A 15,379-nucleotide genomic window follows, 5' to 3' on the forward strand; every position below is an offset into this window, starting at 1 on the left:
GAACACATGATCACACACACCTGCATGGTCGGTTGTGATTCAGCTCTAGAGAACTTGTGTGTGTGGCATCTTCTTGTTCCCCAGGGCAACATCACGGCCATTAAATACGTCAACAACAAGAAACGCATTGAACTGACCCGGAAGGTGCTCTTTGAGCTCAAACATGTGAGTTCTGAAAGGAGTGTGTGTGTGTGTGTGCGCAGGAGTGTGTGTGTATGAATGTGTAGGAGCGTGTCTGGATATGTAGGAGCGTGTGTGGATGTGTAGGAGTGTGTGTGTGGATGTGTAGGAGCATGTGTGGATGTGTAGGAGCGTGTGTGTGTGTGTGTGTGTGTGTGTGTGTAGTTGTGCAGGTATGTCTGTGTTGATGTTTCAAGGTCTTTTATTGGAGATGTATTGATGTCCTCCTCTCCTAACCTACACTTGACAGGTCTGGTCTAGTATGGTAACTGGTCTGGTAACTGGTCTGGTAACTGGTCTGTCTGGTCTGGTCTGTTCTGCAGATGCGTGATGTTCAGAATGAACACCTGACCCGCTTCATAGGAGCCTGCATCGACCCTCCCAACATCTGCATCATCACCGAGTACTGTCCTAGAGGCAGCCTGCAGGTACCACTGCTCTGCTCTCCTCCTCTTCCCTCCTCTCCTCCTCTACACTCACATCCTCTCCCCGCCCCTCCTCTGTCCTCTTCTCCTCTCCCTTCCCCTCTCCTCCTCTCCCCTCCTCCCCTCCCCTGTGGAGAATGCAGTGGTACACTGCAATCTGATGATTAATACCATGAGAAATACATCTTCTGCTTGCGCAACGCCCTGTCATGTGGCGTTTCGGATGTGTGTGTCTGTACACATTCATGTTACAGTTATTCCAAAAGGACACAAACAGCCATACGCAACAATCAAAATGTTTTATAAAGCTCACGTTGATTTAAACAAACATCCCCCCAAAATTATATAATTCCCTTCCTTTTTAAAATGTATATCATTCAGGTGTGGTCTGTCATCCCACCTCCATGGTACCAGGGGTGCGTTAGATTTGACTTGAGTGCACACCAGCTTGGCTGTAACAAACACGCAACATAAATAGCTGTAACATACTCGGTGTATGTTAGCTTTTTAGCGCTGTAACTAACAAACTGTGAGCCCGTTCCACCAGTTCATCAAAGGTCCAGTTCTAATGGGTCGAGTCATTGAACAGGTCGCCTACAGTTTGTGTGGATGTGTGTGAATGTGTGTGCTATCAGTATATGACCTCCACTGTGTGTTTGTACTGTATGTCTGTCTGTGTGTGTCTGTGCGTGTGGTGTATAGACTGTTATGGATATTATGGCGCGCTCTGTAGATAAGGGTTGACCATGCACCTTTGCATGACCTTTATGTGCCAAGTACATGTCACTGAATATATAACTATTATTAATATATAATTGTTCTATTAAGATGTAACAGAGCTCATGGTGTGTGTGTGTGTGCGTGTGTCTGTAAATGTGTGTGCTTGTGTGTGTGTCTATGTGTGTGCATGTGTCTGTGTGTGTGTATGTGTGTGTGTGTGTCTGTCTATGTGTGTGTGTGTATGTGTGTGTGCCTGTAAATGCATGTGTGTGTGTGTGTGCGTGTGTGTGTTCGACAGGATCTCATGGAGAGTGATAGCATCACCTTGGACTGGATGTTTCGATACTCACTCATCAACGACATTGTGAAGGTAAACACACACACACACACTCTCCCTTAGTCCACACACACCTACACACCCACCTTCACACCTTCCCCCAGTGTTAATACTCACACCCTCCCCCAGCCTACCTACATCTCATCATGAGTACATTGAGAGATCACGTCTGCAGATGACATTATTTGACTATGTGAGAGTAGTAAAGAAATAGAAAAGAAAACTGAAGGCCTTCCAACAGCTGGTACACAAAAACCAAGAATGCACTGGGAGGCATGGAGAGATGGAGAGATGGAGAAGAGAAGAGATGAAGAAGAGAAGAGATGAAGGAGAGAACAGATGGAGGAGAGGAGAGGAGAGAAGAAGGGGAGAGGAGAGAAGGAGAAAAGAGACGAAGAAGAGAAGAGATGAAGGAGAGAAGAGATGGAGGAGAGAAGGAGAGGAGAGATGAAGGAGAGAAGGAGAGGAGAGATGGAGAGAAGGAGAGAAGGAGAGAAGAGATGAAGGAGAGAAGGACAGATGGAGAGGAGAGATGAAGGAGAGAAGGAGAGGAGAGATGGAGAGAAGGAGAGGAGAGATGAAGGAGAGAAGGAGAGGAGAGATGGAGAGAAGGAGAGGAGAGATGAAGGAGAGAAGGAGAGGAGAGATGCAAAGGAGGAGGTTCTGTCAGAGAAGCGGACAGGCCATACAACAGATGTTGTACAAAGCCTGCAATCACCATCACCACCTTCCATCACAAACTTGTCCGAGGCGGACGGAGCTGCTGCCATTCATATGCTAAAAGCCTTGTCGTGGCAATCTTTGATTTGTTGTGTTTCTTACTGGTTTCTGATTGGCTCCAGGGAATGGCCTTTCTCCACAACAGCGTGATTGTATCCCACGGCAACCTCAAATCATCCAACTGCGTGGTGGACAGTCGCTTTGTACTGAAGATCACTGATTATGGTCTGGCCAGCTTCCACAGAGATTCCAACATGGACGACACGCACGCCTACTATGCCCGTGGGTTGAACACACACACACACTCGTATATCCAGACACACATACTGCACACACACATACACATAGGCTCACACACATGCACACACATATACTGTATACATACAAACACACACATGCACACACACCACACACGTATACATACACACCCCTACATACATTTCACACACTCATACAGACACACACACCCATGCATTTGCATACACACACACACATAGAAAGCTAGTACAAACATGGTATATTCCCCCCACCCCCCCAGGGAAGCTGTGGACCGCCCCAGAGCTGCTGTGTGCAGAGAGCCCCCCTCCCTGTGGGAGCCAGAAGGGAGACATCTACAGCTTCAGCATCGTGCTGCAGGAGCTGGCTCTGCTGCGGGGCGTCTTCTACCTGGAGGGAGACCCGCTCAGCCCCAAAGGTCAGGGTCAAGGGTCAAGGGTCAGGGTCACGCTCAGCCCCAAGGGTCAGGGTCAAGGGTCAAGGGTCAGGGTCACGCTCAGCCCCAAGGGTCAGGGTCAAGGGTCAGGGTCACGCTCAGCCCCAAGGGTCAGGGTCAAGGGTCAGGGTCACGCTCAGCCCCAAGGGTCAGGGTCACGCCCAAGGGTCAGGGTCAGGGTCACGCTCAGCCTCAAGGCTCAGGGTCAGCCTGTCTACAATACATTCTAGACCTAGCGGTCGGAGTTCAACGAGGAATAGGCGTCCACTCACCTCCACAAACCTTAACCACCTGTAACCATACCTGTGATATCAACCAATCCCAGCACGGTGTTCGTTTATATGCAAATGAGCTTGCGGTAAGTAAGCTTTACTTCCTTCCAGCCGGAGAGGGACGACACAGCCCAATTACTACAGGAGAAGGATGGAGGAATGAAGCAATTAGAGGATAGAGGGATGGGAGAGATAGGGGAGGGGGAGAGGGATGAACCAGTTCAGATCACAGACACGAGCAGGGCATGCGCGCACAGAGAGAGAGAGAGGGAGTGAGAGGGAGAGAGAGAGAGAGAGAGAGAGAGAGAGAGAGAGAGAGAGAGAGAGAGAGAGAGAGAGACAGAGAGACAGAGAGACAGAGAGAGAGAGAGGAAAAACCAAGAAAGGAGGAAGAGGAGAGGTTAGATAGCTGGTGGAAGAAGATAGCTTTTCATTGTTCTCTGGAATGTCAGGGTAATGTGTGTGTGTCCATGTCCATCCATGTCTGTGTGTGTATATTTGACCCCCTTCACAGCTCTGAAAGGTTCATGTGGACACACAAACCCGCACATACCCCCCACCCCCGCCACACACACACACATTCACCTGATGCAGTGCAGGTGTGATCAGTTGTTACTGAGGGGGAGATTATGAGATTCAGACCGAGAACAGGTGGAGAAATGGAGAGGAGAACAAACAGAGGAGAGAGAGAAGAGAGGGATGGAGAGAAAGAAGAGAGAGGGGTGGAGATAGAAAAGGGAGTATAATTGAACCATTGAAGCCCTCAGTTTCCCAGAAATAAATCTGTATCACAGGAGATTTAATTAGAACAGGAGTCCTGCTCCTGAAGAGAGAGAGACACAGATAGGGAGAGAGAGAGAGAGAGAGAGAGAGAGAGAGAGAGAGAGAGAGAGAGAGAGAGAGAGAGAGAGAGAGAGAGAGAGAGACGGAGACAGAGTGACAGATGGAGACAGAAAGAGATACAGAGTGAGAGAGGGAGAGACAGAGAGAAACAGAACGAGACAGTGGAGAGGGAGAGAGTGGAGAGGATAAAGAGGGGGGGGAGAGAGACAAGAGGACAGGAAAGAATGAGTTCCGGAAGGTTCGTGTGGAACACTATTGAGTGTGGAAAGACTGTCGGTGAACAGTTGAGAGGAGAGAGAGGAGGAGAAAGAGGAGAGACATCAAAATAGTATGAAGACGATGGAGGTGAAGTGGAAAGAGAGAAGAAAGAAGTTGGAGAAGTGGAAGGGGAGAGAGAGAGAGTACAGGGATTGAAGGACAGAACATTCCTTCTTGAGGCAGCTTCCTAGAGATAGTGAATTCCAACATCAGAGAAAGAGAGTGTGTGCCTTATGATGATAAAGCTATTATAATTGGAGGGAGGGAGGGAGGGGCGGAAGACAATGTTGTGAGGGGTGAGGGAGCTCAAATGGACAGAGAAAAAGATGAGAGTATAGCAATACGTATGAGGTACCCGCAGATAGATTAGGCCCACAACTAATTGTTCCTCTCTCCCCCCCTCTCCCTCCCTCCAGAGATAGTAGAGAGAGTGGGTCGAGGCGAGTGTCCGTACCTGCGGCCCTCTCTCTGCTCTCAGAGTCACAGCGAGGATCTGGCTCAGCTCATGCAGCGCTGCTGGAGCCAGGACCCCTCTGACAGACCAGAGTTCAACCACATCAAACTGCTGCTTCGAAAACACAACAGGTACACACACACTCGCACACACACACACACTCTCTGACCCTCTGACAGACCAGAGTTCAACCACATCAAACTGCTGCTCACTAACCCTCTGACAAGTAAGTCAGGTTTATGTCAGTAAATCAGACACATTTCCAGTTGATTTGGTTCCATAAAACTTTTTAAAAGTTAAAAGTAGTTCAAGCTCAGTTACTATGGCAACTAATGCTGATAAACGAACCCGGTCCGGGGCATGTTAACTGTCAGGCTTAGCGCGTGTTGTTGCTTGACCAGACATTCCTTTAACACTGACCTGACGGGAAAATGATGATTTCCCACAGACCTTTTGGCATGATGACATGTTTTATTTCATCAACCACTATCAGTTCCAAAGTTTATGTTTAGAGAAGATCGAGCTTTACAAAAGTTTTACAAAAGAGCATAGGTCACTGATCATAACAACGAGGTAGTCCCAAACATTGCAAGCAGCCAAAACATGAAGCATACATTGTGAAGCATACATTGTGAAGCATACAATGTGATGCATACAATGATAAATTATAGGCACATCTACTAAATACATGTAGGCTGATGCTACATAAAATTGTCATAAACTGGACAATTGCAAAGAAAAGTAATTGACTAGAATTGTTTTACCTAAATCCAAATGCCTCTATCCTCTGTTCTCAATACAAAACCATGTTTCAAATGTATAGGTTAATATCGATTAATCGTCGACATTAAACAGTGTCAAAAAAGTCAACATTAGATGTATTTAGTGGGTGTATGTTTTTTTTAAGCAATGAAGTAAATGAGGGAGAAAAATGACTGCAAAAAAAAAATGACTGCTAAAGTAAAGGCCTATAATAATAATAATAATATGGACCTCAACCTACGTATGATTCGTGTCAGTCATGGCGTGTTCTTTAAAGGATGAGGTGGTTGATGGAGCGGTCATAGCGCGCTGCTTAAAGAGAACATGCTCGCTGGGAGAGGTCACACGGCCGGGAACATTGCTTTTTGCAATGGTGGATCAATTTGATCCATGTTCGCCCTCTCGGCCTTAAGAACAGCGTGCACCCACAATGATCATGACTACTTGAGTCTGACTCGAATTATACTGATTTTGTGAACTAGAATTTGCCTTTATGGAGCTTGCTTTAGCCTTGACTGGTTTACTGTCAGGTTTGGGTCTTTAATCCCAGTTTTTTTTGGAGGTTCATGAAACAGACCCCAGAGTTTAACCATATCAATCTGCGGCTACGGAAACACAACAGATACACACACAAAAACACACATACACAAATGCATACTTATCCCTCTGACAGACCAGACTTCAACCAAATCAAACTGCATTTAGGTAAACCCAATATGTATACTTCCACACACACGGCTCTAAGGCTGTGACAAAATATGGAGAACATTCCGATAAACAAATGAATGTATTAAATAACTAAAGAAAGTCACAGCCCCACTGTGATGATGTGTGTCAGTCAGTAGCGTGGTGCTGTAAGTGGGTGGATGAGTGGGTAATCAGAGAGTCATGTTGAAGGGCGGAGAAACCAAACAGTCAAAATAATGCCCCAGCGAAACAAAACATGTCTGGTGAGAGGTCTCTCCAGTGTAGCAACTGTGCTCTTTTAAAGCGTGCACACACACACACACGTGTACACTTATACACAAACATACACTTACACACACCCTAACCCTCTGACTAGAGTCAGACTAGAGTTCAACCACATACGTATACACGCACTGCATATACTGTAGACTGTACACACACACACACACACTAACATAGATAAATACAGTATATACACACACTCACAGACAGTACACACACACATTCTCACACACTCTCTGCCCCCTGTAGAGGCTATGGCTCCAACATCCTGGACAACCTGCTGTCTCGCATGGAGCAGTACGCCAACAACCTGGAGGAGCAGGTGGAGGAGAGGACCCAGGCCTACCACGAGGAGAAGCGCAAGGCCGAGGCCCTGCTCTACCAGATACTACCCCAGTAGGTCCACACACACACACGCACAGTATAGGGTCTGCTCTGCTGTGGTTCATCAGTGAGCACTAGAGGCACATTGTCATTTCGGTCCAAACGTTGGCAAACCTGCCACCTGGAAGACGTTGACGGCTCCACCCTCCTCGGAGGTTGAAGTTGTCGCCTTCGTTGGGGGGGTCTTTGTGCACTCGTGTGTTGATTTGCGTCAGTTGCCCACCAGGCTTTTGTGTGTCTTTGTCCCATTAAATACCTACTGTGCCGGGGTCCTACCCAGTGTCCAGACTCACACTGTGGCAAAGAGAGAGGGAGAGGAGTGACAGACTGCAGGGGAGAAAACAGGGTCAATGGTGGTGAGCTCCCCACTGGCTTTGTGGGATCCAGGACAGTCGTTCAGTCGTAGGACTGTCCAGAAAGGAAGGTTTCCAAGGTTAGCCTTCAACACTGAGACAGTGTCAGCCTCCCTGATAGAGAGATCTGCCCCCTGCCTATCTCTTACTGATTTGGCCGAACCAGCAATGATCCAGCCCGTTGAGATCAGAGTGTCCTTGCAAAGTGTTAAAGACAGCTCTGACTTGGATTGGAAGATAGTCGAGAGAGGTAAGAATAGGTGTCATGGGGTCAATCTTTTTGGTTTTTCTCTATAATCTGGTGTCAGCCTTTTGCACCAATTGCTGCATTTGAGAGGCCTGAAAAGAATATGTTCCAGCATCGAGAATGTTTCTTCTTTTTTCTATGTTAAATAGATGGACAAAAGTAATTTATGGGGAATGCTTTCATATGGCATTCAAGTTAGAAGTCAGGATCCGTTGGGAGTCAGAGATCTTGTCGATAAGTTGGCTTGGGTGGACTTTGATACCGTCAACTGAGGTCAGATCTTCTTTTGGGTCTAGAAGTAGCATCTCAGATTTATTTGAGAATAAAGAGGCTGTCACCCATGTCCTTATTGCCGAGACTCGTTTCTCGAACATGTGGTAGTGATCTAGGCATCAGGGAAATTTGAAGATCAGCAGTGTTCAAATGTGCATTCGGGTGTTGCCAGCTGCAAGTCATTGCCTACTTTGGCGAGTGCTATTGCAGTACAGTGGTGAGAATGAAATCCAGATTGGAGGGATTCTAACAATCGATTTCAGTGTCCAGTGGGCCACAGCTTTTCCAAGGATTTTTGAAAGAAACAGATTTGAGATTGTCTTATAGTTCCTGAGAGCTTCAGGCTCTTTTGCAGGAACTCAACGACTGCTTGTTGAAAGGCAGCAGGGTCTTGGCCAGATACAGTCAATCCTTGATAACACTTAACACAGGGGGGGCAATTCAGTCCAAGTTTGGCAGGAAACGGGTTGAGAAGGCGTGGTTTAGATGATTGGATGAGGAATGATTCTAGAGATGCTTCCAGGGAGATAGGGTGAGTAAGAGCCTAAGCTAGCAGTGCTATGGGCTTAGGCTCAGTCCTTGTGTCCAGGCCCGGTCTGTACAGGGTCCCTTATTGCGTTGATATCATGGTTGAAGAATTCAAGAAGATCATTGGGGAAAAGATTTGTACTAAGTGTATGTTTCCTTTTTTTGTAACGGTATCAACTAAGAACTTTGAGTTGTGTTGGTTATCTCTGAGCAGGTCAGACAGGGTCGACTAATCTGACCGGGCGACGTCATGTAATTACTCCAGCAAGCTAGCAGGTTACCTGTTAGCAGAGATAGAGTGGTAGAGTATCATGAGGCCACACACACAAACACACACACACCTCTGTCTGTGCTCCTGTCCCCAGCTCAGTGGCGGAGCAGCTGAAGAGAGGGGAGACAGTGCAGGCCGAGGCGTTTGACTCAGTCACCATCTACTTCAGTGACATTGTGGGATTCACAGCCATCTCTGCGGAGAGCTCCCCCATGCAGGTAGCACACACACACACACTCATACACACACACACACACTCATACACACACACACTCATACACACTCACACACACTCATACACACACACACTCATACACACTCACACACACACACACATACGCATACACATTCCCCCATGCAGGTAGCACACACACACTCATACACACACACTCATACACACACTCATACACACACGCATACACACACACCCATGCACCACACATACCCACATGCAGGTAGCACACACACACACACATACATACACACAAATGGGTTGACCCACACATATGCATAGATACACACACACATAGGTACAGACACACATATATTCTGTAAGTGACTCAGTGTCAGTGTGTGTCCTAATGAGGAGTGTGTGTGTGTGTGTGACCAGGTGGTGACCCTTTTAAATGACCTCTACACCTGCTTTGATGCCATCATTGACAACTTTGATGTTTACAAGGTAAGTCCTGGACCTCATCTGTCTCTCATCTATCCATCCGTCCATCCATCCTTCCTTCCATACCAACAAGTTGCAGAGCAAGGTCTGACTCTATTCTTACTTTCTCTTCTCTCTCTCCTTATCTCCCATATCCCTCTTTTTCTCCCTTTTGTCTTCCTTCCATTGATTCTCTCTTTTTTCTTTCTCCCCCTCCCTTCTCTCTCCCCCTCTCTATCTTTCTCCCTTCCCTCCCTCTCCATCTCTCTCCCTCTGTCTCTATCCCCATCCCTACCCTTCCCTCTCTGTCTCCTCTGCCCCCCACCCCACCTCCCCCCCCCCCTCCCTCCCAGGTGGAGACGATAGGTGATGCGTACATGGTGGTGTCGGGGCTCCCGGTGCGGAACGGAAAGCAGCACGGTCGGGAGATCGCCCGCATGTCTCTGTCCCTGCTGGAGGCTGTCAAAACCTTCCGGATCAGACACAGACCCAACCAGCAGCTACGCCTGCGAATAGGCATCCACAGTGGTGAGAGGGAGGGGGGTCTAGAGGGGTGAGAGGGAGGGGGGTCTAGAGGGGTGAGAGGGAGGGAGGGGAGTCTACAGGGGTGAGAGGGAGGGGGGGGGGACAGGGGTGAGAGGGAGGGGGGTCTACAGGGGTGAGAGGGAGGGAGGGGGGTCTAGAGGGGTGAGAGGGAGGGAGGGGGGTCTAGAGGGGTGAGAGGGAGGGGGGGGGGACAGGGGTGAGAGGGAGGGAGGGGGGTCTACAGGGGTGAGAGGGAGGGGGGGGGGTCTACAGGGGTGAGAGGGAGGGAGGGGGGTCTACAGGGGTGAGAGGGAGGGGGGTCTACAGGGGTGAGAGGGAGGGGGGGAGGACAGGGGTGAGAGGGAGGGGGGTCTACAGGGGTGAGAGGGAGGGTGGGGACAGGGGTGAGAGAGAGGGGGGGGCTCAGGGGTGAGAGGGAGGGGGGTCCACAGGGGTGAGAGGGAGGGGGGTCTACAGGGGTGAAAGGGAGGGGGAGGCACAGTGGCGAGGGGGGGGGGGATTGTAGACTTTATATGTGTGTGTGGGGGGGGTGACATTCACTTTGTGGTAACCATGGCCTAATTAAGTTTGAGATCTTCTAAGATCTGTGATCTGTGTGTGTCCTCAGGTCCAGTGTGTGCTGGGGTGGTGGGTCTGAAGATGCCAAGGTACTGTCTGTTTGGAGACACAGTGAACACAGCGTCTCGGATGGAGTCCAACGGAGAAGGTGAGGGCGTCTTCCTCCTCTTCCTCGTCACCTCACTTCATCCGCATCGTCTTCCTCTTCATGATGTCACTTCACGTCGTCGTCGTCCTCACCTGCCGTCACATCTTCATCCTCCTCACCTGCCTTCACATCTTCATCCTCCTCACCTGCCTTCGCATCTTCATCATCCTCACCTGCCTTCACATCTTCATCATCCTCACTTGCCTTCACATCTTCATCATCCTCACCTGCCTTCACATCTTCATCATCCTCACCTGCCTTCACATCTTCATCATCCTCACTTGCCTTCACATCTTCCTCATTCTCACCTGCCCTCACATCTTCATCTTCATCATCCTCACCTGCCTTCACATCTTCATCATCCTCACCTGCCTTCACATCTTCATCATCCTCACTTGCCTTCACATCTTCATCATCCTCACCTGCCTTCACATCTTCATCATCCTCACTTGCCTTCACATCTTCATCATCCTCACCTGCCTTCACATCTTCCTCATTCTCACCTGCCTTCACATCTTCATCCTCCTCACCTGCCTTCACATCTTCATCTTCCTCACCTGCACTCATATCTTCATCTTCATCATCCTCACCGGCCTTCATATCTCCATCTCACTTCACACGATCATCCTCCTCTACCTTCAGCAGTCACGGGCCCAGGTCTGATCTCTGTGTCTCTCCTCTGTAAACTCGACACATGATCAATGTCCAGCGCCGGAACTACATATGAGGCCCCCGAGCTTCACATCTCAGTTTACAGTAAAAGTACACAATAATATGTTTATATATTGCCCATTCAAAAGATGAAATTGTCCCAGAATTCAAATCAGTCTGTGGTTGGAACTCACTAGAACTGCTACAGTTCTAGCTGATGTGTTCTTTTCTGGTTACATCCTGCCATTTCTCTGGAATCCTAACTTCAATGGCTTTGTCTCACCCTAGGTACACTGTATTTACATGGATAATAGGTCTGACCCAGGTGTGGTGTATGCCACATCTCTTCTTCTGTGGTGTATGAATGAGGTCTCTTCTTCTGTGCTGTATGACACATCTCTTCGTCTGTGGTGTATGAATGAGGTCTCTTCTTCTGTGCTGTATGACACATCTCTTTGTCTGTGGTGTATTAATGAGGTCACTTCTTCTGTGCTGTATGACACATCTCTTTGTCTGTGGTGTATTAATGAGGTCACTTCTTCAGTGGTGTATGACTGAGGTGTCTTTGGACGTTTATCAATCCATGTTTTTTTTCCATTCTCCTGAACTCGTTTGACGTCATCTTTCATGGCCAAGCGCTGTTCCGAAAGAATTTGCATTTTCCGTCCTTGAGATCTGGCAAGATCGTTCCTGTCACCGACGTCCTTCTCGGTAACAAAAGTCTTGTGGGCATGACTGAGGTATCTTCATCTGTGGTGCCCCTGTGTGCAGCTCTGAAGATCAACGTGTCGGAGGCGACCCGGGCCGTGTTGGAGGACTTCCACTGCTTCCAGCTGGAGCTGCGAGGAGACGTGGAGATGAAGGGCAAAGGTCGCATGAGGACCTACTGGCTGCTAGGAGAGAGCAGCCCACACACACCCTGAGGGGGGAGGGAGGATGGGGGTGAGGGAGGGAGGGGTGGGAAGGAGGGAGGGAGGGATTAAAAGGGGAAGGGGACGGGGGGGGTGGAGGGCGGACGGGGTTTGCAGCACCAATGTAGCCTGGAGGGCGAGATAATGGGGGGGAGGGAGGGAGGGAGGGAGGGAGGGAGGGAGGGAGGGAGGGAGGGAGGGAGGGAGGGAGGGAGAGAGGGAGAGAGAGAGAGAGAGAGAGAGAGAGAGAGAGAGAGAGAGAGAGAGAGAGAGAGAGAGAGAGAGAGAGAGAGAGGACACAGCGGTGTGGGGCAGAAGAAAGAGTTGGAGGGATGAGGAAGACTGACAGGAGGAATCTATATGTGTGTGTATAAGAAAGTATACTGTATCACAGAGGTTGTAGCATAAAGCTGTGGTTCTGTGGACTCAACTCTTTTAGGTCCTTTAGTCCTACGAACTTGGCCCAAACCCAATATAGAACCATACCATGATGCATTTGTCCACTTACTTAAACATACTGGTGACTGACAGTGCCTCCAACCAATGGAACCATTGGAACGACGGCACAGCCGGACTCACCTCTGATCTCATAGGGCTGAATGTGACACCTTGACTGTGATTGGAGGAAACAGGATATTGGAGCTGTACAGTTTTCAAGGGGGGGAGGAGGAGGGGGAGAAGGTGTTTTCTATAGGACGAGTGATTGGATCCATACTGGCTCTGTCTTCTGGACTTGCTCTTCGGACAAGCAGTGGAACATTGCCACCCGGTGGAGTGGAGATGTAACTGCGGTATAGAGCCACATGGACATCTTGGTTCAAGACACTTGGTAGCCCTCACAGACAGACAGAAACTGACATTAATGTGTTAATTTATCAGATCTTTTAATCCAAAGCAACGTACAGGGGGGATTTGAACCTGCCACCTCCTGATTGCATTCAGATGCTCCACCACGGAGCTCTACCTGGAGAGGACCGCTGATTCCAGTGTCTATCTGGATGAAGGTCAAGGTTGGATTCGTAGGAGGGACCATTTCCTGTCCTGTATTAAACTAGTTAAGGCTGTTCCTCGCAAGGATTCCTTTTAGTGTCGACACATTCATAGACCTTGACCTCCTTGTTGCCCCTAACCTTCTGACATCCATCCACGTGTGTGTGTGTGCGTCAGTGTGCACGTGTGTACATGTGTGCATGCGTGTCTGTGTGTGGTGTGTTTTTGTGGTTTGTGTATGTTTGCGTTCGTGTTTGTGGTGTGTGTGCATGTGCGGGTGTGTCTATTTGCAGTGTGTGTGGCCGTGCTGTGTGTGTTTATGTTTGCGTGTTTGTCGCATGTGTTTGTGGTTTGTGTGCTTGTTTGTGGTGTGAACACGTCAAAGTATGAAGATGTTCTCGTCACCTCTTCTGAACTCCTCTTCCTGTGACTCTCTGGTGCCCAGGATGGTCTGATATATGGCTCTCTAGCGCCACCTAGCTCCTCTGTGGTGCGACGACACCACGGTCGCTGTCGTTATAATCAAGCTCCTCTCCTGATTGGCTAGATCCCAGCTCCCTGCTCACCCAATCAGCAACGGCCTAGTGTTCTGGGTCACGTGAATGTGTTTCTGTACAGTATTGAACAGGTGGGTTCTCTTCTGAAATGACTCTCAACTGCAAATGTATTCGACTCTGCAAACAGTTTTATCCTCATGTCTGGTCTGTAGTCGCGTACATTGCAGCTCCCAACATCTGTTCATATGTTTGAATCCTAATGACTGCGGTGAACAGACTCAGGGGTTCTGAACCCAGGTCAGGACAGGATGTGGGCCGTGATCTCAACTTTCTTGTTTCTCACCATTGAATGTAGCACCACAAGCCCAGAGAGAGAAAAAAATCTGTTGTTTTTATCAAGCTGTTGAATGATTCCTTTAGTCGTGGGTTCTTTTTGTCGTTATTGTTTTCACATGATGATCTGATAGATGGTGTTCAGTCTGTTTTCATCTGGTGACGTTCTGATTGTGTTTCCAGAGTGTCAGACAAGTCAGGGTTTGTACTGCTGTCTGGCCTGCAGTGTAGAATAGAGACCATGGCCAATGACCCACACACAGATACAGTCACACAGTCACACACACAGATACAGTCACACACATAGATACAGTCACACACACAGATACAGTCACACAGTCACACACAGATACAGTCAGACACAGATACAGTCACACACATACAGTCACACAGATACAGTCACACACAGATACAGTAACACGCAGATACAGTAACACAGATACAGTCAGACACAGATACAGTAACACAGATACAGTCACACTCAGATACAGTAACACAGATACAGTCACACACAGATACAGTAACACAGATACAGTCACACACACACCAACATACACAAATACAGATGCAGTCACATAAACAGTCAGGTTGCATTGTATGCTGTTCCGACTGCTCACAGATCTACTTCTAGCACTCCTTTGATGTAAAAGAAGAAAAATTATAAACTGTACCGTGCTCTTTTTGTTGCTTCTCCTGTATTTTAAGGATAATGATTTATTTTAGAGAATATGTTTACTACTATGTTACTTATTAATATGTGTGGTTGTGTTATAAATGTTGATTCGCATTTGGTTGAATGTCTTGATGGAGCCAGTGGAGAATGTATGGCAGCTGTGTGATGGATTTGTGTGATGTGATGGATTTGGAATCTATAAACGCCTGGACTCTGCAGTTCACTTGTTACCTCAGTCAGTTTCTGAGATGTTTGTCCATAAATGTAAAGGTTAGATAAAGATTATGACTTCATATGGCGAAAGGGAAACTGACACATTGTTTTCATATGCAATACATCTCCCACTTCATCTTTTATCTTGCAGCACTGCAAAAAGGAACAACAATATTCAAATTATATTATTATATTTTCTTCATTTAGCTCATGTTTTAATCTAAAGCAACATGCAAATAGTGCATATAGAAAGGGGAAGAACAGGTGTCAGTGGTGGATAGTTCTGACAGTAGATGATGATGATGATTTACTTTATTGATCCCCAATGGGGAAACTGGTTTGCCACCATAGTCTGTACAACATACAAAACAGGAATACAGTAACAACATAAAACAAGCATAGTCACTTGTTAGTCAGGGGAGTGTGGTCCACTACCACAGTAAAAATAGAAGGTTAAAACAGGGAATACATAACAATATAACAATACTATGATGTG

General features: G+C 47.9%; 1 protein-coding gene across 1 annotated transcript in view; it reads left to right on the top strand.

Moving 5' to 3' along the window:
• LOC124464203 (atrial natriuretic peptide receptor 1-like) overlaps positions 1 to 12,189 on the top strand; it is a 46,284-nt gene extending 34,095 nt beyond the window's left edge. Inside the window, exons 9-20 of the mRNA XM_047016159.1 lie at positions 85 to 165; positions 504 to 608; positions 1,624 to 1,695; positions 2,505 to 2,664; positions 2,921 to 3,076; positions 4,884 to 5,052; positions 6,902 to 7,048; positions 8,803 to 8,926; positions 9,319 to 9,387; positions 9,717 to 9,891; positions 10,517 to 10,615; positions 12,038 to 12,189. Of these exons, the coding sequence (XP_046872115.1) occupies positions 85 to 165; positions 504 to 608; positions 1,624 to 1,695; positions 2,505 to 2,664; positions 2,921 to 3,076; positions 4,884 to 5,052; positions 6,902 to 7,048; positions 8,803 to 8,926; positions 9,319 to 9,387; positions 9,717 to 9,891; positions 10,517 to 10,615; positions 12,038 to 12,189 (1,509 nt within the window). The remainder of the gene's footprint in view (positions 1 to 84; positions 166 to 503; positions 609 to 1,623; positions 1,696 to 2,504; positions 2,665 to 2,920; positions 3,077 to 4,883; positions 5,053 to 6,901; positions 7,049 to 8,802; positions 8,927 to 9,318; positions 9,388 to 9,716; positions 9,892 to 10,516; positions 10,616 to 12,037) is intronic.
• Positions 12,190 to 15,379: the final 3,190 nt, after the last annotated feature.

This window comes from Hypomesus transpacificus, unplaced genomic scaffold (assembly GCF_021917145.1).
Source record: "Hypomesus transpacificus isolate Combined female unplaced genomic scaffold, fHypTra1 scaffold_319, whole genome shotgun sequence".
Lineage (NCBI taxonomy): Eukaryota > Metazoa > Chordata > Actinopteri > Osmeriformes > Osmeridae > Hypomesus > Hypomesus transpacificus.